The sequence below is a fragment of the Engystomops pustulosus genome, chromosome 3, assembly GCF_040894005.1.
Source record: "Engystomops pustulosus chromosome 3, aEngPut4.maternal, whole genome shotgun sequence".
Classification (NCBI taxonomy): Eukaryota; Metazoa; Chordata; class Amphibia; order Anura; family Leptodactylidae; genus Engystomops; species Engystomops pustulosus.
Window position 1 is genome coordinate 145,304,864 of NC_092413.1, and position 23,659 is coordinate 145,328,522.

A 23,659-nucleotide genomic window follows, 5' to 3' on the forward strand; every position below is an offset into this window, starting at 1 on the left:
TGGAACAATTAAAGTGTCCCTGGTTTATCATACTTTAATTTTGATGGTAGATTTATTCACTAGCTTTAGTGTTTGCATAAATAAGCACATGTGAATGCAAGAAATTTTGTAATATGGACATAGCCTTTTACCGTAATTTTTTTATTTTATAAGTAATGTGGAGGTGCATTGGCCAAGATTAGGGTTTAGAGTTCTAAGTATAGCCTTTCCTTTGCCATGACCTTTTGTGGTCCCTGTTACATATCTGACAAGTGAGAGATATCAGTCTTGGGAGTGGTCTGCTTTTTTTGGCTTATAAGAGATGGCTACTCACATCCTTGTCATGGAAATAGTTAATGGTCTATTGTCTGCGATTATTGATGTCTTGACTGATGTCACTTGACATGACTTTAATGTCTTTGCTGCTCCCATACATTTCCTGTTAAGACGCTATAAGCTCTTATTTCTCTAAGCGTTAAACTGAAATCATAACTTAAAGCTAAACTGTTACATCACTTCAATACTAATACTAAGGGATACATGCAAACAGGACATCATTTTAAAGGGAACCTGTCAGCAGACAATTGACCTTAAAAACTGATATCGGTTTGTTGTGAAGTAGCTCAACATCTTCCAGATCATGTTCCTTTTTTTTTTTGGACCCGCTTTGAAGTAAGATGTAAGTTGGTTGTATCAAGTCAAGGAGGCTGAGAATTTAGCAGTGAAGTCAAGCTCTCCCAGCCTCAGAAAGCTCATTCCACTATAACTGATGCCCTTGCATCCATGGACATCAGTAAATGGTTCTCCTGAAGTCTGGTGAATGTCAACCACACCACGGGATGTTCTAAGGCAGGGAGAGCTTGACTTCAGTGTCTGACTTTATAAGACCAATTTGCATCTCACTTCAAAGGTGATTTTTCTAGACAATGCCACTTCACTGGGCCATGAAAGAAACATGATCTGGAAAGTATTGAGCTGCTTGATAACATACTGGTCATGGTTAATGTGGTCATTTCTTCTTCAGGTTCCCTTTTATACAAAAAAAGTTTTTGCAATTTTTGTTGAGAAATGCAGAATATGTCCATTTTATCTCTCTAAATCCTGAATGTTGCTGTTTATCTCTGCATGCAGATGGTACCAATGTCACAACTCATTGGAGTATCATATATCTTTTGGGGAGGAAAAGGGATCCCTCCCCTCTCTCCAGCTCTTTTTATCTGTAGGGACAGTTTAAAAAGACTTGAATCAATATTTTTGTAAAATAAAATCAGTTTGACATCAAAAGTAGCATATATCATTTCTCTATTTATCCATAGGATCGTGCTGACTGTGAAGAGCGTATTTCTCATTTCAAGACTTACTTGGAAACCAGTGGGGCGGCACTGAGCCAGACGACAGAATTCCTTCCCTTCTATGCCCTTCCCTTTGTTCCTAATCCAGCTGCTCATCCATCCTTCCGAGATCTTTTCCAGGTAGCTAATGACACAAATAGTTATACCAAGCTGCACACAGAAACTGACCTGGCACCGCTAATAAAATATTACCCATTAGCCCAGATGGGAAGCGTATTTCTGCGTAGCAGAGATGCCAGAAGCTTTCTTGTCACCGGAACGTTTCATGTTGGATTTATATTTATGTGTTGTATTATGGTAATTATAACACAGAACTTTATGACTGATGTTAGGACTCGTGTTAGGAAGTGAGGCCAGAGCACTACAGGAAACAAACAGGAGAGGCTTCTTGTTGGGCATGTAGAGTCTCTTGACCTGTGTCACACTAATCCAATGTACTGCTCCTCATTAGAAAACTAATTGAAATAAATGGACTTTTTAAGGTCACCATTTTTCTGATCGATTAGAATAGAGGAAAACACACTAATAGAACAGTTTCATCCTGGCTTCATAATTTTTTTGGGTTTAGTCTGTTAGATGAATAAAATAAAACATATTGCTTCACATATTAAATAGTTACCTATTGGGCCATCTATTGACTATGTATAAAAAAAATCTACCACTTGCTTTCATGCATTATGAACCAAACATACCTTAAGAATGTAGGTAGCTACACCGATGCAGAAACATATCTTGTTTAATTCTCTGAGTTGTTTTGCTGAAACAATTATAAAATTATGATAATAAGGCTCTGTTGCTCTCGTGGCCGCCTCACGCTCTCCTCACCCTAATTATGCACTGCCTCAGCCTTGTCCTGCCCAGCATAAGTCAAGAATATGTCATCCCTAACAGGCAGAAGTAATCAATCGCTGCACAATCACCCTGCTGCTGTGTATGAGTCATCCAGCTCAGGTTGATTAGTGATGTCTGGACAGTTCAGGCAGCTCCTGTGTATGTTGAAGTAATGTGTTTATGTACGGCAGCCAGGGCACCCAGCTTTCTCAAGGTCCTATAATTGCTTTTTGAGCAAAACCACTCCTTTCAGACATTAAACAAGATGTGTTTCTGCATCAGTGGCGCTACAGCATTCTCAAAGTATGTTTGGTTCGCAACACATAAAAACAAATGCTAGATTTCCTTTAATGGGATATTCCCATTTCAGCAAATTGATGTTATCGTTTTAATGATAAAAAAAGTTCAACAATTTTCCAACATACTTTCTGTATCAATTCCTCACGGTTTTCTAGATCTCTGCTTGCTGTCATTCTATAGAAGGCTTCTATGTTTACTGCCAGTGGACAGAAATCTGACCAAGGTCACACAGGTTCACAGCTCGTCACAGAGAGTAATCAGAGCTGTGTGATATAATGAGCCGTGCACCTGTGTGACATTGGACAGATTTCTGTCCACTGGCAGTAAACATAGAAGCCTTCTATAGGAAGCAGAGATCTAGAAAACCGTGATTAAATGATACAGAAAGTATATTGGAAAATTGTAAAACTTTATATATTAATTTGCTTTAATGGGAAAACCCCTTTAAGGCCCCCTTCTACACTCGCGAGTGTGATGCGATGAACTCTCATCACACTCGCAACGCGTGCTGCCCGGATTGCACGTCCCGAACGCTGCAAATCGGAACTGAACTCAGCATGTCAGTTCAGTTCCGGTCTGCAGCGTTCGGGCCGTGCGATCCGGGCAGCATGAGTAGCAAGTGTAGAAGAGACCTAACTGTAGGTGCAAGGAGGAGATATCATTCATCTTTCAGACAATACAGCTACATTTTTTGTAAATGGAGTCATCAGAGATTCCCTTCCTTTCTCATCTCATGTATGAGGTTATGAGGCTTTTCTGAGAATAAGTGCTATTTTGTCTGTGGTATAAATTCCGTACACACAGTGCTTAATTACTTGTCACTTTGTGAGATTAACCATGTGATTCTGTATAATTCCCATTGTACCACCACTTCCAATACTGTGTGATCTTTTCTTACTAGCTTGATATGTTTATAATGTATACATTTTGGTTTATTCTTAGGATTCCTGGGCTCCTGAACTTAAATCTAGGTTGGAGAAGTTCCTGTCATTGACTCTGAAAGCTGGAAGTACTCCTCGTCTTGTAACACTATATGTATCCTTTGTAAATGCTGGAAGCTGGAGGAAAAATAATCTTCCACCTCTGTCATAATAAAAAATAGAAGAAATGTTGACTAGGTAAAAAATTCTGTATTTGATGCATTTTAAAATGCCTTATAGACTTTAATTTAAAGGGAATTTGACACCTCAACAATGCCCTCCAAACCCCATATAATGTCATGTACTTTACTTTAATGGTGTACATTTGCTGCTTAATGTATTTTTATATTTTGCACCAGTCTAAGAAAAATCTGTTATATTTTGCACTTTCAAGGATGTGGAGCACAAGCATGAAGTGACGCTCCCTCAGCCTCCTGACGGCCATTCAGCTTCATATTGATGGCCCTTCATATTAATGCCCCTCAGTGCTGATGTGACTCTCTCCTTCATACTGCGTCTTTTATTTCTGGTGCTGGCCCTGCGCATCTCTGGCTTATAACGCATTTCTTCACAGGGCATTATGGTGAGGAGATGAATAAAGAGTGTGATGTTGGCACGGAGGGACATTAATATCATGCTGAAAAGGTTTGACTACATGGTTGAGCTCCCCATTTCTGTTATGACTAAGGAGGATATTCTATCCGAAAATGTGTCAACAATTCTAAATTTGTGTTGACTGTTTGTTTTTTAATTGCTGGAATAAAGCCTTCATGTTTTTAATTGGTTACACTTGGTAGCAACTGGACACCATTAAAGTGGAGAACAAGATACTACCGGTATTAAGGGTTTCAATGGCATTGCTGGAGTGACAGGTTCTCTTTAACATCTAGTTGTGTAAAATGCTTATGAACCCCTAAAACAAAAGGAGCAGAATATTGATGATAAAGAATGTTATTACATAAAAAAAAAAATAGTCTGGAACCTTCCCCTAAAATCCTTTGGAAAGTGTCCTTCTGCTGGGATCCAAACTAATCTAAATATACAACTTGCAAATAGAGGTGTAATGTGCTACTTCTAGTCAATTTTACAATAGGTCATCAGCTATATAAAGGAACTCTGTTATTTAGGCTATTTCTACAGCTTCTTAGGGACTAAGACTTCACATCTACCCAAGTGACCTGTTGAATGGGACAGACACCACACACAGCCACGGTACATTTTATAGCACTTTGCCTGACCTGTCATTTTCATTGATACCATTTTGAAAAATGTACAATCTTTGGATCACTTTTTATTATTTAGCCATTTTATTTAGTTTTTTCTTCCATTCCAGGGAATTCACTTTTTACATATAAAAGATCTGACTTTTTATGTCAGAATATCTGCTTTGTTTATGATTTTTGTTTTGTTTGTGTAATTTTTATAGCTGTTTGAATTGCAGGAGGTGAGTACCCCCAAGGGGTCTAATCGCTCATATGATACATGTCTCTATAGTCTCTCTTCTGGTTCCTCTCAATAGACAATTAACAGCAATGTGATATAATAAAACATCACATGTTGTTAATGGGTTAAAAGAAAAATCCATCAAAATCCATTAAAATAACCAGCTACACTGAAAGGGGTATTCACATTTCAGCAAATAAATGTTATTATTTGTGTGATGAAAAGTTATACAATTTTCCAATATACTTTCTGTATCAATTCCTCACAGATTTCTTGATCTCTGCTTGCTGACCTTCTATGTTTACTAACAGTGGGCAGAAATCTGACCATGGTCACACAGATGCACGGCTCTTTATATAACACAGCTCTGATTACTCTCTGATACTAACGAGCTGTGCACATGTGTGACCACGGTCAGATTTCTCTCCACTAAAAGTAAACATAGAAGCTTCATATAGAAGGACAGCAAGCAGAGATCTAGAAAACCATGAGGAATTGATATAGAAAGTTTATTGGACATGCGTATAACTTTTCATCACACAAACAGTAACATTTATTTGCTGCAATAGGAATACCCCTTTAATCATAGAGCCAGGCACTGTGACTTTGGTAATCTTCTAATTATATTTGTTATCCATGGCCTTCTTCCTTCTAAAATCAACTGAAATTACAAGTCTGAAATGCTTTGGGTTGGGGTGGAGTTAACAGAGCTTCTCTCTGGTGTAGTTTCGCAGGCTTCCCCTCCCCCATTCTCCCTCTGCGCTTCTCCCTCCCTTTGCATAGTGGGAGAGGGGAAGTGCTCCTGTGCAGAGTAACAAGCAGTGAAGCTGGACCGAGGATGGGCACTGGAAACACCCCCAGAGCACATTAGGCTCATTAGTATATTTTTAAAAGGAAGGAGGCCATGGATAATAAATATAAGAAGATTATCATGGTCACAGTGCCTGGCTCTGAGTAAGTGCCCCTGGTTTATCAGAATGGATTTTGATGGTAGATTTCCTTTAACACTGTAAATAACGTTCTACACAACAAAAAACAACAACTGAGGAAAGTGGTTTTGATTCACTCATGTTACTCTTCATTAACAAAATGACAACCACTTGTGCCTTGGTTTTGCCCTCTGGTCTTCATTGCGCTTGCAGCTCTCGGTAATGATTTGGGATGACTTATCTTTGGAGTGTGTGAGCTGTGCTGATCTATCGTCTAGGCAGTAACTTTGTAAAGTATGTTTCATTACTCCGTTATCTAGATGGAGTGCTGAGAATCAACACTCTTCCAATTGGCTGTCAGCAAGTCAGTGTCATGAAAATGAAACATGGAGTATATTAAAATTTTGACAAACTTTTCTTACACCATCTTCAGCATCGTTTCACTGACTAAGGTCACAAAGCCATTTGAATCCTTGCAGAAGTTCCCTTGAGTTGTTATAGGGGTTTGCTCATTCATTTAATGCTGGTTCGGTTCCACAGACATATGAAAACATTACACAGCTGTGTGGTGGTGAATACAGACCTTTTTCTTTTAAGCAGTGCTGAAGTCTGTAATCTACGGAGTGGATCTGCACATGTTGGCTGCACTTGTGAGATGTTCATAAAGATTAAAAACACAGTCCTTGTCCAATATATACATGTAATCCAAACACTGCATTTATGTGATGAGTAGATAAATCGAGATCAGAAAACCTCAGTACATTGTACTTTACCTTAACATCTTTAACATCAAGAAAGAGAGTGGCCAAAACAGCAGAGGTGAGAACAATGGGGGAGTATTTATTAAAATTGTCTTTATTCACCACAATTTCATTTCTTTAACTATTCTTTGATTAGTTGGACAAAAAGTGTGCATTGTCATTTTCTGACAGGCATTTGCGTTCAGTACTGGGTAAGGTGTAAGGGTTGGCAAATTTTCAAATCCGTGGCTATTTTGACATTTTCCTCATGGAGCAATAATTTTGTACCTTATTTCGGGACATGTCGTACCTGTACCTGTGCTTTTTTTCTTTTACTACTTTTTCAGGCCCCCTGACATATTAAAGGCCCTTTAATGTCTGATCAACACATACAATATACTGTGATACAAGTAAATTGCAGTATAATGCAAACATACTACCCTAGTGTGCAGTAACAGAAATGGAGAAAAAGAGGACTGGGAGCCTCAGAAAGGATTCTTGCTGTGATGACAAATAATTTGGTTCCCGTGATGAACCCACTGTACCACAGTTGGGTTTGACAACTGCCCCTTGGAACCATTCACGGCAGTTTACAGTAGGTGTCTACTGTATAAAACGGCACCTACCTGTCCTGTATGGAGAGAGCTCAGACCGTGAGCCCCTTTTGTACACCTTATGCGGCCACATGATGTACAAGTATGTCATAGTTCATTAGGATTTGTCGGTCACATAGATTTTGAAATGAATCATGCATTCTTGGTATTGTGGCACATTGCTTATAACTGCAAACAAATATCCTTCAGGTTTAAATTTCCTATGGTTTTTGTGTTATTGTTGCACAATTTTACATTGAGACCCTATAGACTATTATTATTATATGGGACCCTCCAATGTGACAAAAGTCATGTCCTAGCCAAGCTACGGGAAAGATCATCTAAAAAATATATTCAAGAAATTCAACAGTTTTAATTAGCATAAGAGAAAAAGGACATAATATAAATGTAACATAAGTGGCAGCATCTAGTCTTTTTTTTGTGATTCTAGCTAATCTCCTATGTTGGAGGATAGGGATGGCAAACCTTTTAGAGACCGAGTGCCCAAACTATAACTAAAACCATTTCATTTATTAAAAGCTTCCAAAATTTTAGTATCTTTTTCCTCCCTGCTCTGTCCCATCTTTCAATCCTATTGGTGTCATGCGGACACCAGCACGGTAGTGAGAAGGAGGGTTACCTGTCACCTGTGAACAACATACTCATCCTGAACTGTGTACTGGGGTGATGGCCTGAGTGCCCACAGAGAGAGCTCTGAGTGCCACAGGTTCGCCAACACTGTTATATGTCATCTAAATGACTATGCGAGTACATTACAGTTTAATGGTTGAGTCCCCCCTTTTAAGAGGATTTTTTTCCCCTGTAAATGTAGACATGGTTACTTTAACCAAATCATCAGTGGAGTGATTAACCACCTTCTTTAACAGGATATTTTCAGGTTCAGTAATAGACCTATTTATTAATGGAAATCACATTAGTAATTCAGCATGCATATATATTTTTTGCAGGACACGTTAGACAATTGTTATTACATTAGACAACTGGCTGATGCATACAATAATCTACCGTATATTGTAAGGGGAAAAAAAAGCCATAAGCCACAATTTCTATTTGCTATTTTTGAATGGCAAATACATTTTGGAGACAAAATTGTTTGGAAAACCATACCCTTACACTTGCACTGTGTAAATCGATGGCATTTGTTTAATTTATTTACTAGTCTGACTTCGCACACACATGAAATGAATGGAGCGCATTCTGGATTTTGGGGGCCTTTTTTCCTTTTGCATAGCTGTCACAGTGATGATTTAGACTTGAATTATCTCCGTAGTGTCTAAATACAGTGCGATCACACTTTAGCTCCACTCTTTACACGTCTCATCTGTAGTCGCAGACTACAACACACGCCATAAAGTTGTACAGCAGTAGGCAATTGATTAACAAATCTGTACAGATATATGACCTGATTGAAAATCCTAAAAAAGATGGAAAACATTGAATTCATAGCCAATCAGGTCATATACCTGTATGGATTTGTTAACCACTTGCCTACTGCTGTACTACTTTACTTGTCAATAAAATGTGGGTTTATGTAAGTATAATAGACCGCCGGAGCAAAGGAAATATTGTACAATAAGAAATGGATACAGCTACAAGCTGTGAGAAGGAAAAAGAGTTAATTTCTGGGTCTGTGAAGAAGGGATTATTGGGAAGAGAGCCATGCTTTGAAATACACAAGGTTTTTGGAACATTAAAATGATGATTATCAGACAATGTTGGGAGAGAAGTATGTAGTGATTACATGGAATATTCTGACCCTTGCTTCATATTCACCTTAAGAAACACTCATGCAGCCATATTTTTGGTTCATTTTCTGTCTACATATTTCATACCAAAAACAAGAATCCTCATAGGAGATGGAAACTGGGCCACAACTGCATAAATGAACATGTGACTCGCCAGAACGATAACGGTCTTTTTAACAAACTTTGTAGAAACTTATACCACAAAAACTACAAGTTACTAATGTATCTCATCAGAGAAGGTTGCTTCCTTGTCCACTTAATGTGGTTCTTACCATTCTTCCTCCTTTCCGCCTAATCTGCTTTTGCCTTTAAAAGATCAGTCAAATCTGTTTTATAGAACAAACGGTTAATGGCTTCTTTTAGTGTCCGTTTTACTTGAGTGGAAAATGGAACAGAAGCTATATCACAGCTATATCACAGTCTCAAATAAAGGCAGCACTGACAGCATTGGTGCAAATGGAAGCCATGCAAAGTCTAATAAAAATCAGTGGATTTTTATCAGATCCCTTGGACTTGGAAGTCCCCAGGTTTTGTACAAGATAGGTTATGTACCGTATATACTCGAGTATAAGCCGACCCGAGTATAAGCCGAGACCCCTAATTTTACCACAAAAAAATGGGAAAACCTATTGACTCGAGTATAAGCCGAGGGTGTAGTATACAGCCAGCTAGCCCCCTGTAGTATACAGCCTGTCCCAAGTAGTATACAATCAGCCTGCCCCCATGAAGTATACAGCCTGCCCCCATGAAGTATACAGCCTGCCCCCATGAAGTATACAGCCTGCTCCCATGAAGTATACAGCCTGCTCCCATGAAGTATACAGCCTGCTCCCATGAAGTATACAGCCTGCCCCCATGAAGTATACAGCCTGCTCCCATGAAGTATACAGCCTGCTCCCATGAAGTATACAGCCTGCCCCCATGAAGTATACAGCCTGCTCCCATGAAGTATACAGCCTGCCCCCATGAAGTATACAGCCTGCCCCCATGAAGTATACAGCCTGCCCCCATGAAGTATACAGCCTGCCCCCATGAAGTATACAGCCTGCCCCCATGAAGTATACAGCCTGCCCCCATGAAGTATACAGCCTGCCCCCAAAAAGTATACAGCCTGCCCCAAAAAGTATACAGCCTGCCCTCAGTATAATAAAAAAATAAACTTAATACTCACCCTCCGACGATACTCACCTTTGATTTGAAGTGGCGGTTCTCGGCGGCGGCTCCTGGTCCTGGGCGGCGGCTCCCGGTCCTCGGCGGCAGCTCCCGATCCTCTGCGGCGGCTTCTCTCTTCGATCTTCACGTGCCGGCAGTCGCGTCCATGCGACTTGCCAGCGGGCGCACAGTGCGATGCGGCGGTGTCGCCGCTGATGACGTCATCAGCGGCGACACCGCTACATCATATTGTGCGCCCGCCGGCAAGTCGCATAGACGCGACTGCCGGCACTTGAAAATCGAAGAGAGAAGCCGCCGCAGAGGATCGGGAGCTGCCGCCGAGGACCAGGAGCCGCCGCCGAGGACCGGGAGCCGGATGGTGAGTATTAATTTTTTTTTTTTTTTATTAACTCATGTTTTTTTTTTTTATTAACTCGTGTATAAGCCGAGATTAGGTTTTTCAGCACATTTTTTGTGCTGAAAAACTCGGCTTATACACGAGTATATACGGTAGGTTTGTTCTTAAAGGACACCTGTCATCAGGTCTGTGTCACTTGTCCTGTCACCTCTACCTGTTGGAGCAGCTCACAAGGATCCCATCCCAGCCTTTATCTAGTTATTTCATACATTAATCATTGTAAAATCATCTATTCCTTATTATGTAAATCAGGCTGGTCACATGGTCAGAGGCAGTGATGTCACCCCTGTCACCCCTCCCCTCTCCTCCCCCTGCTCATGTCTGTGTGTAATGTATAGTAAAGCATGGCTAGTGTGTGTGCTGCATCTGCTGACATGCTGCATCCTCCTAATATACAGGTGAGAGACACAGACATCAGCTACACATGAATCTGACATGTTCTGCTGTAACATGGCTGCCTGGAGCTGCTGTATCTCTCCTAAACACACACACATGCACACACAGGCTGCAGGGGGCGTGGCCACCAGCACCAGGAAGCACATCATTATATAGCCTCACATCATTATACAGGCTGTCAGTCATGCACTGGGGGTGTGGCTGTGCCTCCCACTCATGAATAGAGTGGACAGCTTGAATATGCTAATGCTTCATTGGACATTTCACAGGTCATTTGCATACACCTTTAGTACCTAGTTGCTTAGGTTTACAGGCATGTAGAGGGACAATGAAGGGATAGAGGCAATGCTCTCTAATGGCAGTTTATGAAAATATATTTAGTTTAGGGAGGTTATTTTGCATGACGGGTTCTCTTTAAGTTGAATTTGTATCTAAGTCGAAACTGTATATTTTATAATTGTAAATCCAGCCACATTTTTTAATTTGCCCAGTGACCATTGGCGTTTCAAAATTTTTTGCTGCAATTGGGCTTAGAATTATCAATAAATCTTCATTAAAGACACTTTACACCTGATCATTGCAGCCTAGGACTATAGTAAAGCATTCAGAGAGCTTCACCAGAGTTCACAGTGGGCAGAGGTGTCCGTCTGGGGTTATCTGTAAGTTGGGTGTCCTTAACTAGGGGACCGCTTGTAGTGACTTTTCTGCATGGCTTGTACGCTGGTTTTCTGGTGATTAAAGCAAGATAAATTTACCCTTGGGTTCAGTCATTTATTTTTGCAAAAAATAATGCTTTCCAATGTGCCAGTAGAGCAGTTTGTGGATCATTTTGCAGGAAAACTACATCTCTAGTAAAGATGTGATCCTGTGTCAGTTCATGGACAGCTTTAATACGTTTTGTAGTGGGATGTTGGGCCTCTGCTTAAAGGGGTATTCCCACAAAGACAATATTCTTAACCCTTTAAGGAAGCAGGGTTTTTTTTTTTTCGTTCATTTTTCGCTCTCCACCTTCAAAAATCTATAACCTTTTCATTTTTCTGTGTACAGATCGGTGTCAGGGGATATTAGCAAATTTTACTTCTCAGTGACATTATTTATTATTCCATATAATGTACTGGGAAGCTGGAAAAAAATTCCAAATGTGGTGAATTTGGTAACGCATTTGCGTTACTTTCTTGTGGGCTCATTTTTTACCACTCTCACTGTGCGTTCCAAATAACACCTCTGCTTTATTCGTTGGTTTGGTACAATAACGTTGATACCAAATTTATATAGGTTTTATTGTGTTTTAATATATTTTCAAAAATTAAACTAATGTGCACGTAAAAAAACATGTTTCCTGACTCCTAACTTTTTCATACTTTGGTTTATGGAGCTGGTGTCATTTGTTTGTTAAATGAGCTTATGTTTTAATTTCTACCACTTTGAGGCCTGTGTGACCTTTTGATCAATTTTTATTATATTTTTATGTGATATTTTTATTGTGAAAGTAGCATTTGAGTGCTATTTTCTGTAATGGGATCACCACCGGGAATAAGCGCTTTTATATTTTGATAGATCGGGCATTTTGAGACGCGGCGATACCTAACATGTTTTGTGATTTTTACTGTTTATCACGTTTTATATCATTTCTAGGGGAAAAGTGATTTGAATTTTTATGTTTTTTTTTTTTTAATTTTAAACTTCTTTTCTTTCAGATCCTCTTGGGTACTTTAACCCTAGAAGGTCTGATCGTTCCAAATATATACTGTAATACTACTGTATTGCAGTACTGGCTCAATGTAAGAAAACTGCAGAAACCAGACAGTCTCAGGTTTGGCTGCTCCCTGGGGAGCGCCGCTCAGAACAAAATCAGAAGGGTTTATACCCATGATTGGTGCTAACACCCATAGCCGGTTTTATCGGTTGGTGTTTTCTGAAATATGCAGCAAAGCCCACCTCTGTATGAAGAGGGTTCACCATGTGATCCCTCTTCATATAGCCTTCACAACAAACAGATAAGGTCTTTAACCAAGGCAGAGGAGGGAGGCATATAGCAGAGCTGACTCTGTGTGTGTTATAGGTGAGTTGATAGAGCTGAGACTGTCATTGTGTTTTATATCCATCTCATGGATCTCATAACCCCTCCTCTCTGATTTGTCTCCTCTTTAGATTTCAATGTGTCAGATACTAGTGAATGTTCAGAAGCTAAATAAAAGTGTATATAAGCCTGTACCATGATAATCTAAGCACATTGTCAGCACACAGCATCTCGCAGCACTAGAGGGATCATTAGGTGTCTGCGTAGAGTCCCCACCCCAACACTGATATCACTGACCATCACTGAGTTATAGGAGATAAAACGGCAATGAAACTGAGTAAAATTGTTTACAGGTGTAACCCAATTTGAATTAGGAGAGGAAAGCATCATAAAGTATGTACCCTCCTCACAGGAAATCAAGTAGCGGGTCCTACCATATTTGATGGGGTCGACTCCCCCTGGGGCATCATCTTTTAAGTGCATGATGTTTACTGGTCCAAGAATGTTAATACGGTGACTCATGGCAACTGGAATTTTTGAAAATGTCATTTGAAAATACATATTATCATTCATTACATTTATGTTATACTGTACTGTATTATTGTTGTGTGATAAAAACCTAAATAAAATGTGTTTATAAAAAAAAAAAAAAGAATAAAATTGTAAAGGAAATGGTCAAAAATGGCCTTTATTATGTAAACATCACTAGGGGATTCAAATGTTATAACTTTCTTACATGGACAAACCCCTTTAATGTATTGAATGTACCCTTAGGCCTTCGCTATGAGAATAAACCCTTTCCCTGGTGCCTTGGATAAAATAAAATATATGCCAATACCACAGCCCACGCTGCTACACAGCATTCCAGATATAGTGCTCTCTTCTGCACTCCAACATTTACTAACGTGATAACTTTTCGTTTATTTTCATTGACTCAGAAGACGCTAGGGTGAATTGAGTTTTGTTAATCCCACTCTGTGAAACATGTCATTTGAACCTCTGATGCTGAGAGGTGTTTTTATTTCAAAACTGAAAAAAAATGGGATTGTACCCAAGTGTCTCCAAGCTGTATATTAGATTTTCCGTACCCTTAAATGCCCCTCTTTGGGAACCAAACCATCCAATGTTTTCTTTTTTTTCAAGGCTTAAAGACATAGATGATCAAAAATGAATTATCTCATTGTTTTAGATATTAACTTTTATTTTTTTGTTTGTACAGTAGGAAATCATGCCATCTTATAATTAATTTCTAATCTATTTAAAGGGAGTCTACTAACTGTTAAATTCATCCACTAGTATAAATAGCATCTTGTAGAGACATTATATGACCTATATTTTCGGTGGTATTTAATTTAAGAGAAAACTGCATTTTGTTATGCAAACTCTCTTCTGGCTGTACCTGGGATGGGGCCATGTCGCTGTTGCACCTGGTTTTTATTTTTTTTTTATGCTGCCAAGCACCACACTGAAGTCCCCTTTTACAGCATTAGCACCCCTTCCACAAAGAAGATGTCAAAAGAAATTGACACGGTAGTCAGCAGTAATGGCCATTGTCCTGGTGCTGTAAGAAGCTGGTTTGCATAAATGGGGAAGCAGAATGCCACGTCAGTGGCGTAGAAGCCCTGCAATATTTGCAAATGTTAGCTTATTGCTAGCACTTGCGATTATTTTCCCCAATCCGCCACCTTCTGCGCCGGAGTATGATAAATAACTCCCAATATGTTGAGACCGTGCCAAAAGAAGTGCACATGATTATAGAAGCAATTGTATAAACCCGAGTATGATATAATACAAAGTATAATACATGGCAGTTTAAAAAACTGTAGAATAAGGAGAAAAAAAAAGGGTATATTCCTTTCATGTTGAATGGAAAAAAGGATTGAGTCAGTAGGAGTCGGAATACTATTGTTGTATCATGGGGTGGACTCCTGGACATTATATTAGTGATGCAATGCAGTGGGAATAAGAGCGGGTGAATAGGACGTTGGAGGGGAGTCATCAGTCTTCCAAACTTTCATTGAATTTTTCAGACGGAGCTCTATATTCTTAGTTTCTCATATGGGATGACACCATTGACGAGCTGATTCCATTGTGCAATAGTGGGGTGCCTGTCGCCCATCCAACAAATTGCTATTGCTTTCCTGGCTAGGAACAAGGTTCATTTCAGGAATATGTGCTCAGAGTGAAAACCCTGTTCCTTTTCCAGTTAACCAAAATGGCACATTAGGGCAGGCATGGGACAGGTCTGCTTAATAATGTGCCAAGTAATGTTACAACTTCACCCTAATACAAAGTGATCATAGGGCATAAGTTGACATGTGCATGAGGACATCTGAGACATTGAGGCATAGCATAATATATAGTTGGGTTAATTATTGTTGATGGCAGAATCCAACCAGTGTGATTCCAAAAGTTCTGATGCTAACTCGAGATCAGGGATGAGAGACTTCCTAGGGTCAATAGCCTGTAAATGAACACCATTAGCTTAGGAATCAATTAAATTAGAATAAGTATTACATATAATTGCAACTGATCCTAGCTGGAAATTAGGAGAGTTTTGGATATTGGGAGAGTAATGCATAATGTAACGTCCTGGAGGGAACTAACTTGACCAAGGTGTCATTCATCCCAGTGGCGTAACTAGAAGCTGATGGGCCCCAGTGCAAAGTTTGTGCCAGGCCCTGACTATAATGTATGGTTTATAGTAATAGTCTTCTCATATGGGAAAGTAACACCATAAGGGCCCCTTTTTAACCTCTTGGGCCCGGGTGCAACCGCAACCCCTGCACCCCCTCAAGTTACGCACCTGATTCTTTCGTAACTATATGTCATCCAGGGTGTTGGAGAAGGGACGCCCTTGGCTCCTTCATCCAATTGTTATGTAAGGCCTCCCACCTTCTTAAATCAACTTCTAGAATTATGTTAATGAGCCTAATGGGCTCTGTGATCTGGCTTTGCAGGCTGTTACACTGTCACCATCCCTCCTGCTCTCTTGGCATTCCTGCAGTGAGCAGGGTGTTTTGTCATTGGTGTGCAATATTCCCTTTCTTTTCTCTTTCTACTTTTGTCTCCGCTGACAATTTTATTTTACTGTTCAAGATTTCCCATTGTGCTCTTTGAGTGATATCAATAGGAAGCCCACCTACAGAGATCTTTCCATATAACAGCAGTGATATCACTGGTAAATACCCTGAACATCATCAGGGTAACTCCTCCCACTTTCAGGGGAAGGAACAGAACGGTGTACCTCTGTGTATGTGCCTCTCGACATACTCTTATAACAGAGGCAGAAAATGAGGTGTGAATTGTAGATTTGTATACTTTCAGGTCATTAGTAATACATATGTATTCTTCTCTAACTTCATAGGTCAAAATAATAGCCAGCACAGTCCAATGTGAGAGATCACCTTTTTAAGATGAACTATTAACGTTATTAAAGTTTTAAATATTTTTCTTATAAGCAGTGAATCCCAAAGGGTTCACTTGGACTGAGTTCACACGTTGTTTAGTGCCTTGGTTGTAGTAAAGATATATCGGGAGGATTTCCATCGTTTCCATACAACGAAGGGCAAGGCTGTATCTCACTGTACACTCACCGACCACTTTATTAGGTTCACCTGTCCAACTGCTCGTTAACACTTAATTTCTAATCAGCCAATTACATGGCGGCAAGGCAGTAAGGCATGTAGACATGGTCAAGACAATCTCCTGCGGTTCAAACCGAGCATCAGTATGGGGAAGAAAGGTGATTTGAGTGCCTTTGAACGTGGCATGGTTGTTGGTGCCAGAAGGGCTGGTCTGAGTATTTCAGAAACTGCTGATCTACTGTGATTTTCACGCACAACCATCTCTAGGGTTTACAGAGAATGGTCCGAAAAAGAAAAAACATCCAGTGATTGGCAGTTCTGTGGGCGGAAACTGAGGCTACAATTTGCACAAGCTCATCGAAATTGGACAGTAGAAGATTGGAAAAACGTTGCCTGGTCTGATGAGTCTCGATTTCTGCTGTGACATTCGGATGGTAGGGACAGAATTTGGCGTCAACAACATGAAAGCATGGATCCATCCTGCCTTGTATCAACGATTCAGGCTGGTGGTGGTGGTGTCATGGTGTGGGGAATATTTTCTTGGCACTCTTTGGGCCCCAATTGGGTACCAATTGAGCATCGTTGCAACGCCACAGCCTACCTGAGTATTGTTGCTGACCATGTCCATCCCTTTATGACCACAATGTACCCAACATCTGATGGCTACTTTCAGCAGGATAATGCGCCATGTCATAAAGCTGGAATCATCTCAGACTGGTTTCTTGAACATGACAATGAGTTCACTGTACTCAAATGGCCTCCACAGTCACCAGATCTCAATCCAATAGAGCATCTTTGGGATGTGGTGGAACGGGAGATTCGCATCATGGATGTGCAGATGACAAATCTGCGGCAACTGTGTGATGCCATCATGTCAATATGGACCAAAATCTCTGAGGAATGCTTCCAGCACCTTGTTGAATCTGTGCCACGAAGAATTGAGGCAGTTCTGAAGGCAAAAGGGGGTCCAACCCGTTACTAGCATGGTGTACCTAATAAAGTGGCCGGTGAGTGTATGCTTATAGTATGGAATATGTCCTTCTGCTCCTCCCCTGAAAGTGGAAGGGGGGGTCTGGGTGTTTCTCCCAGTGAAGTAACTGACTTTATATGGACAGTGACATCTAAGGGGACCTCAATTTTTTGTCCTACTCTCTTCAGATTGTTAGAGAACTTCCCTTATGTAGTTTGTGTGGGTCTGGTGTCCATGCAATCAGAGCACCATAATGGTACTGCTAAAACCCTATTATTATGATGAAAGGTTGTTGTATATAGACAGGTATACATGATGCTGATATCTGCTGTGAGTAGTAATACAGGTAGTCTCCGACTTCAGACAACCCCTCTCTGCCCACTGTGACCTCTGGTAAAGCTCCTTGTTTGCTGGTGATTTACTGTACCTTAGCCTCAGGATGCAATTGCCAACATATTGTTAATCCTTGTTCTCACAGCAGCTCAAAATAATACTTTGCGTGGGGTTACACTTACAAAATATATCAGCTCCGACTTGCATACAAATTCCACTTAAGAACAAACCTAAAGAACCTATCTTGTATGTTAACGGGGGACTGCCTGTACATTAGTACTCTTTCACCTGTCTTATAAGTGGCATATATTTCTTCATATTCCCCTCTCCTATGGCTACGTTAAATAGGGATAATCCAGGCCACATTTAAGACTACTGCAGTGGTATAAGAATTATATGTTGGCAGAATGTTAAATATACTGCTAGAAATGTGCAGGGTAACTGGTTAAAACCTGGAAGACTCCTTTATATTTTAAATTGTAAAGTAATTGATTTATGTTATGTTTTAAAAGTAGTGTCCGTATCAATGCGTAGTAATGGGTACAGTGGATGTGTGTGGAGATTCTAAAGATCTGAAGTATTGGTGCCCCCTTGTGGTTAGATCGCAAACAAACACATTGAAATTGGCACCTGAAGGGCATTTTTCATTTTATATATAACTGTATGCTGCAGGCCATAAAAGTAATTCACTGATATATCAACTTTAACCCCTTCGCATTGCAGTTTGGTACGGTACAATCATGTTGATACCAAAGTTATATAGGTTTTATTATGTTTTAATACATTTTCAAAAATTAAAACAATGGCCCACATTTACTAAGGCTCTTGCACCAGTTTTCTGTTGAACTTTGCACATTCTTTTCATTGCAGACTGCAATGGTATTTAAGAAGTGTCTGCACCACATATGAGTTGCACGTGACCGTTTTGTGGCACAGCTGCACTATTCTTCATGCACTGACATGGGCGTTCATGTGCTCAGTCGGACTGTGCCCCACATATCATGCAAAGTCCGCACTTCCTATGTTAAAGGTGCACTCTGTCAGAGCAGTGCAAGATAAGCTGACATTTTATTGCTACACATGTGCGACCTTTTGACCACGTTTTATAAAAATTTTTAATGTGATGTTAAATGGCATAAAAGTGGCGTTTCGGACATTTGGGCACTATTTTCCCTTGGGTTTACCGCCGTGAATAATATTTTGATAGATCTGCATTTTGGGACGTGGCAATGTCTAATATGTTCTTGGGAAAGGGGGTTGATTTGAATTTTTAGATTTATTTTTTTTTACTATTTTTTATTAGACCCTCTGGAGCTGATCATCCCTACCATATACAGTACTGCAATACTACAGTATTACAGTATATGGCATTTTTACACACAATTTATTACAGTGTGCCACTGACACATTGTAATGAATCTGCAAAAACCATGCAACCTGTCATGACACCTGATCAGCGGTCCCACGATGATGTCATGAGGAGCTACAATTGCAAACAAGATGGCGGTGTCCACCCGCTGTTGTCTTTTATATGCCGCCGGTGGAAACCAGAGTTAACACCGCTTCATACAGTATTGTCAGCACCATGCTGTACAATTACAGTGCGGAGAGCTAAGCGCTTTAAAATAGAAATAACATCTGATCACAACAATGGGCAATACTTACTTATATCTACATTATAAGGAGGAAAGAAATATTTTTACCCCCTTAAAGAGAACCCACCAGGCAAATTAACCCCCTAAACTAAATATATTTTCATAAACTGACATTAGAAAGCATTGCCCCTATCCCTTCATTGTCCCTTTACATGCCTGCAAACTTAAGCAATGAGGTCCTAAAGCTGTATGCAAATGACCTGTGAAATGTCCAGTCATTATCATATTCAAGCTGTCCAACTTATTCATGAGTGGGAGGCACAGACACTAGCAATGCTTTACTATACATTACACACAGACCTGAGCAGGGGGAGGAGAGGGGAGGGGGAACAGCTGTGACATCACTGCCTCTGACCATGTGATCAGCCTCATTTACATAATAAAGAAAAGATGATTTTATAATGATTAATGTATGAATCGACTAGATAAAGGCTTGGATGAGATCCTTGTGAGCTGCTCTAACAGGTAGTACTGACAGAGACCTGATGAAAGGTGTCCTTTAAGGTCTGTCGTATGGCTTGTGTATATAGATGGTGTGTATATACACGACACCTAGACACTAAATTCTACCGTACTAAAGAGAAGAATCTTTCCTTTAACAGTTAGTGATTCCACTGTTAATTTTACAGTAAATAATTTGATTTATGAATACATATCCATTGTTAATTCCACAGTCAGAAATTGATATATCTCTGATTCTGTTTCACAATCTTGATATGATTCTCCTCTTTAATATGACACCAAAATTGTGTTTCTAATTGTTCTGTTGTAATGGCCATTTGAAGTGAGCCCCCTTTAGCCTGTCAGCTGAAGGCAGAATGCAGGAGGAGCTGCAAAAGACACTCTGCAAAACTACATGCACCCTCTGCCTCTCAACCTGAAAAAGGGTAAAAGATTAAAGGACATCTACCACTCCATTTAGGGTTGGTAGACTGTCGGCAAACGTATGCTTGTTACCTGAGGGGAGACTGGGGACTGCTGCTGGCATGCTCCAGGCCTTCTTCGATACCGAAATATGCAGTTACATACTTTAGGCAAGTGAGTCGGAGGCGCTCACGGTTCGGGTAGCCGAGCGCCTCCTGGCTCCATAATTTATGCACGCCCCCTCATCAATATACATCCTCGGCGCCAGCAGAAAGCTCTGCAGACAGCTGGTGGCGTCACACGGCTGTCTTCTAATCTCGCGCCTGCGCAGGAAATACTTTCCTTGCGCAGCTGGTGGGGGAAAAGTGCGACTGTGTAAGAAAAACACACATGCGACTTTGCCGGCGTCAAGGATGTATATAGATAAGGAGGCGTGCATAAATTATGTTCCAACAGAGCCAGGAGGCGACTTAAGTTTATGACTACATATTTTGGTATAGGAGAAAGCCCAGAGCATGCCAGCAGCAGTCCCCGTCACCCCTAAGGTAACAAGCGTATATGTTTGGGGACAGTCTGCCAACCCTAAATGTGGTGTTAGATGTCCTTTTAACACTGTTCATATTTATGACATATTTAGCAGATTTTTATACAATTTTTGAACAGCGTTTTGAACAGGAAAAATTACAGTATTCAAATTAAAATTTCACACGTCATGAAAAAGAAATTATGAGTCGTGTGATAATAACAGCTGGTCCATCACATCATCATGGACAGATTTCTATCCACTGGAAGTAAACAGAAGCTTTCTATAGCAGGACAGCAAGCAGAGATCTAGAAAATTCTGAGGAATTGATACACAATTGATCATTGGAAAACACAAACAATATCAATTATTTGGTAAAATTGGACAACCCCTTTTAATAGTATTATAATATTGATGTGAAGGCCTACCTTATTGGTGTGAACATTCATATATAGCATTAAGAGCTATGGCCACATATTTAGGGTTGTGAATGTGAATTTACTAGAGGGTTCTGGGAAGAAAGCTTCATTCCCATTATTTGAAACTATTCATCAGAGCCGCCCTCTTCTTTCCTATTTCATAGATGTGCAGTGGCAGCAGCAGTTGGCAGAAGCCGAGCAGAGAGCCATCACCTACATGAAACGCTTCAATAAGATGCAGTCTGATTACCACAACCTGATAGGCGTCACAGCAGAACTTGTCGACTCTCTTGAGGCAACAATCAATGGAAAGCTGGTAAGAAATCTTTCTCAAATGTAATATGATTCAATATATTTTAATCATTTGAGCAGTTGTTTTGAGTAAAATCTGTATAAGGCCAGGGACATGCTGAACGTAATTTCTACATACTCTGCTGATTTGTCCTATCGCAATATTCAATGCTGAGGCAAGTTCAATGCAAAGAACCTTGTATATGTCCCCTATGATTTGTAAAGCGCTACGGAATATGATGGCGCTTTATAAATAAAGATTATTATTATTATTATTATTATTAATATGTCGGTCTTTAGACCAGTGCAGAGTAGGACTAGACAGTTTTCTGCTGCGCCAGATAAATCGCTGTATCTGATGCTGGATTATTAATCTGGTGCCGTATAACACTGGTCCACAGACTATTTTCTGGCTATGTCCCCTCTTCGGACATGTCCACAAAATGGCTAAGAATTGTCTAAAACTTCATCCTGCCATGGGGGAGTATTAAAATGTTCTGCTGCACTATATATCCTATGTAAAAGTCCTAAAGAGCTGGATATTATAATGTCTCTCCACCAGATGGCAAACTTGTAAAATAAATCCAGGTTGTAGGCGATTATTCACAACTTATGTTAGGGAAGTTGAAATTGTATTAAACGACATTTCACAAGCCTTATAGTTTCCATACTTTGTGAAGTACAACATTGTCCTTAAAGAGGGTGCATTTGAAAAGCACCAAATTTAGGGAATCCATTTTTATATATGGTATAATAAAGTATTTCTAAAAAAAATAGAAAATGAAAGTAAAAACAGAGGATTTATTACCCATGTCCAATTTTGTAATTTACCGTATATACTCATGTGTAAGCCAAATTTTTCAGCACATAAAATGTGCTGAAAAAACTCACCTCGGCTTATACACAAGTCAATAAAAAAAAAAAAAACTTATATACTCACCCTCCTACGGCCCACATGCTCGGCGCGGCTCATCTTCTGTCTTCCCCGTGGCTCCTCTTCTTCCTTGCCGGCACATACTATGATGCGCCCGCTGATGACTCTTAGTATGCGCCGCCCGGAAGATAACATGGCCGCTTCCCTGCCTGCTGAACAGAAGACCAAAGAAAGAAGAAGAGGACCCGCGGGGAAGACAGAAGAGGAGCGCATTGGGGACATCTGTAGCCGTGCTGGAGTATATAAGTTTATTTTTTTAAGTACTTGGTGGGCTGGCTGTATACTATAGGGAGCTGGCAGACTGTATACTACAGGGGGCAGGCTGGCTGTATACTACAGGGGGCAGGCTGGCTGTATACTACAGGGGGCAGGCTGGCTGTATACTACAGAGGGGGCAGGCTGGGCTGGCTGTATACTACAGGGGGGGCAGGCTGGGCTGGCTGTATACTGCAGAGGGGGCAGGCTGGGCTGGCTGTATACTGCAGAGGGGGCAGGCTGGGCTGGCTGTATACTACAGAGGGGGCAGGCTGGGCTGGCTGTATACTACAGAGGGGGCAGGCTGGGCTGGCTGTATACTACAGAGGGGGCAAGCTGGGCTGGCTGTATACTACAGAGGGGGCAGGCTGGGCTGGCTGTATACTACAGAGGGGGCAGGCTGGGCTGGCTGTATACTACAGAGGGGGCAGGCTGGGCCGGCTGTATACTACAGAGGGGGCAGGCTGGGCTGGCTGTATACTACAGAGGGGGCAGGCTGGGCTGGCTGTATACTACAGAGGGGGCAGGCTGGGCTGGCTGTATACTACAGAGGGGGCAGGCTGGGCTGGCTGTATACTACAGAGGGGGCAGGCTGGGCTGGCTGTATACTGCAGAGGGGGCAGGCTGGGCTGGCTGTATACTACAGAGGGGGCAGGCTGGGCTGGCTGTATACTGCAGAGGGGGCAGGCTGGGCTGGCTGTATACTGCAGAGGGGGCAGGCTGGGCTGGCTGTATACTGCAGAGGGGGCAGGCTGGGCTGGCTGTATACTACAGAGGGGGCAGGCTGAGCTGGCTGTATACTACAGAGGGGGCAGGCTGGGCTGGCTGTATACTACAGAGGGGGCAAGCTGGGCTGGCTGTATACTACAGAGGGGGCAGGCTGGGCTGGCTGTATACTACAGAGGGGGCAGGCTGGGCTGGCTGTATACTACAGAGGGGGCAGGCTGGGCTGGCTGTATACTACTGAGGGGGCAGGCTGGGCTGGCTGT

General features: G+C 41.0%; 1 protein-coding gene across 5 annotated transcripts in view; it reads left to right on the plus strand.

Annotated features, from left to right (window-relative positions):
- The window catches only part of ARMC9 (armadillo repeat containing 9), a 98,164-nt gene that overhangs the window by 13,530 nt on the left and 60,975 nt on the right, over positions 1-23,659 (plus strand). For all 5 annotated transcript variants that reach the window (XM_072142449.1, XM_072142448.1, XM_072142451.1 and 2 more), the window contains 4 exons: positions 1,296-1,451; positions 3,405-3,497; positions 6,549-6,573; positions 21,355-21,506. In XM_072142449.1, the coding sequence (XP_071998550.1) occupies positions 1,296-1,451; positions 3,405-3,497; positions 6,549-6,573; positions 21,355-21,506 (426 nt within the window). The remainder of the gene's footprint in view (positions 1-1,295; positions 1,452-3,404; positions 3,498-6,548; positions 6,574-21,354; positions 21,507-23,659) is intronic.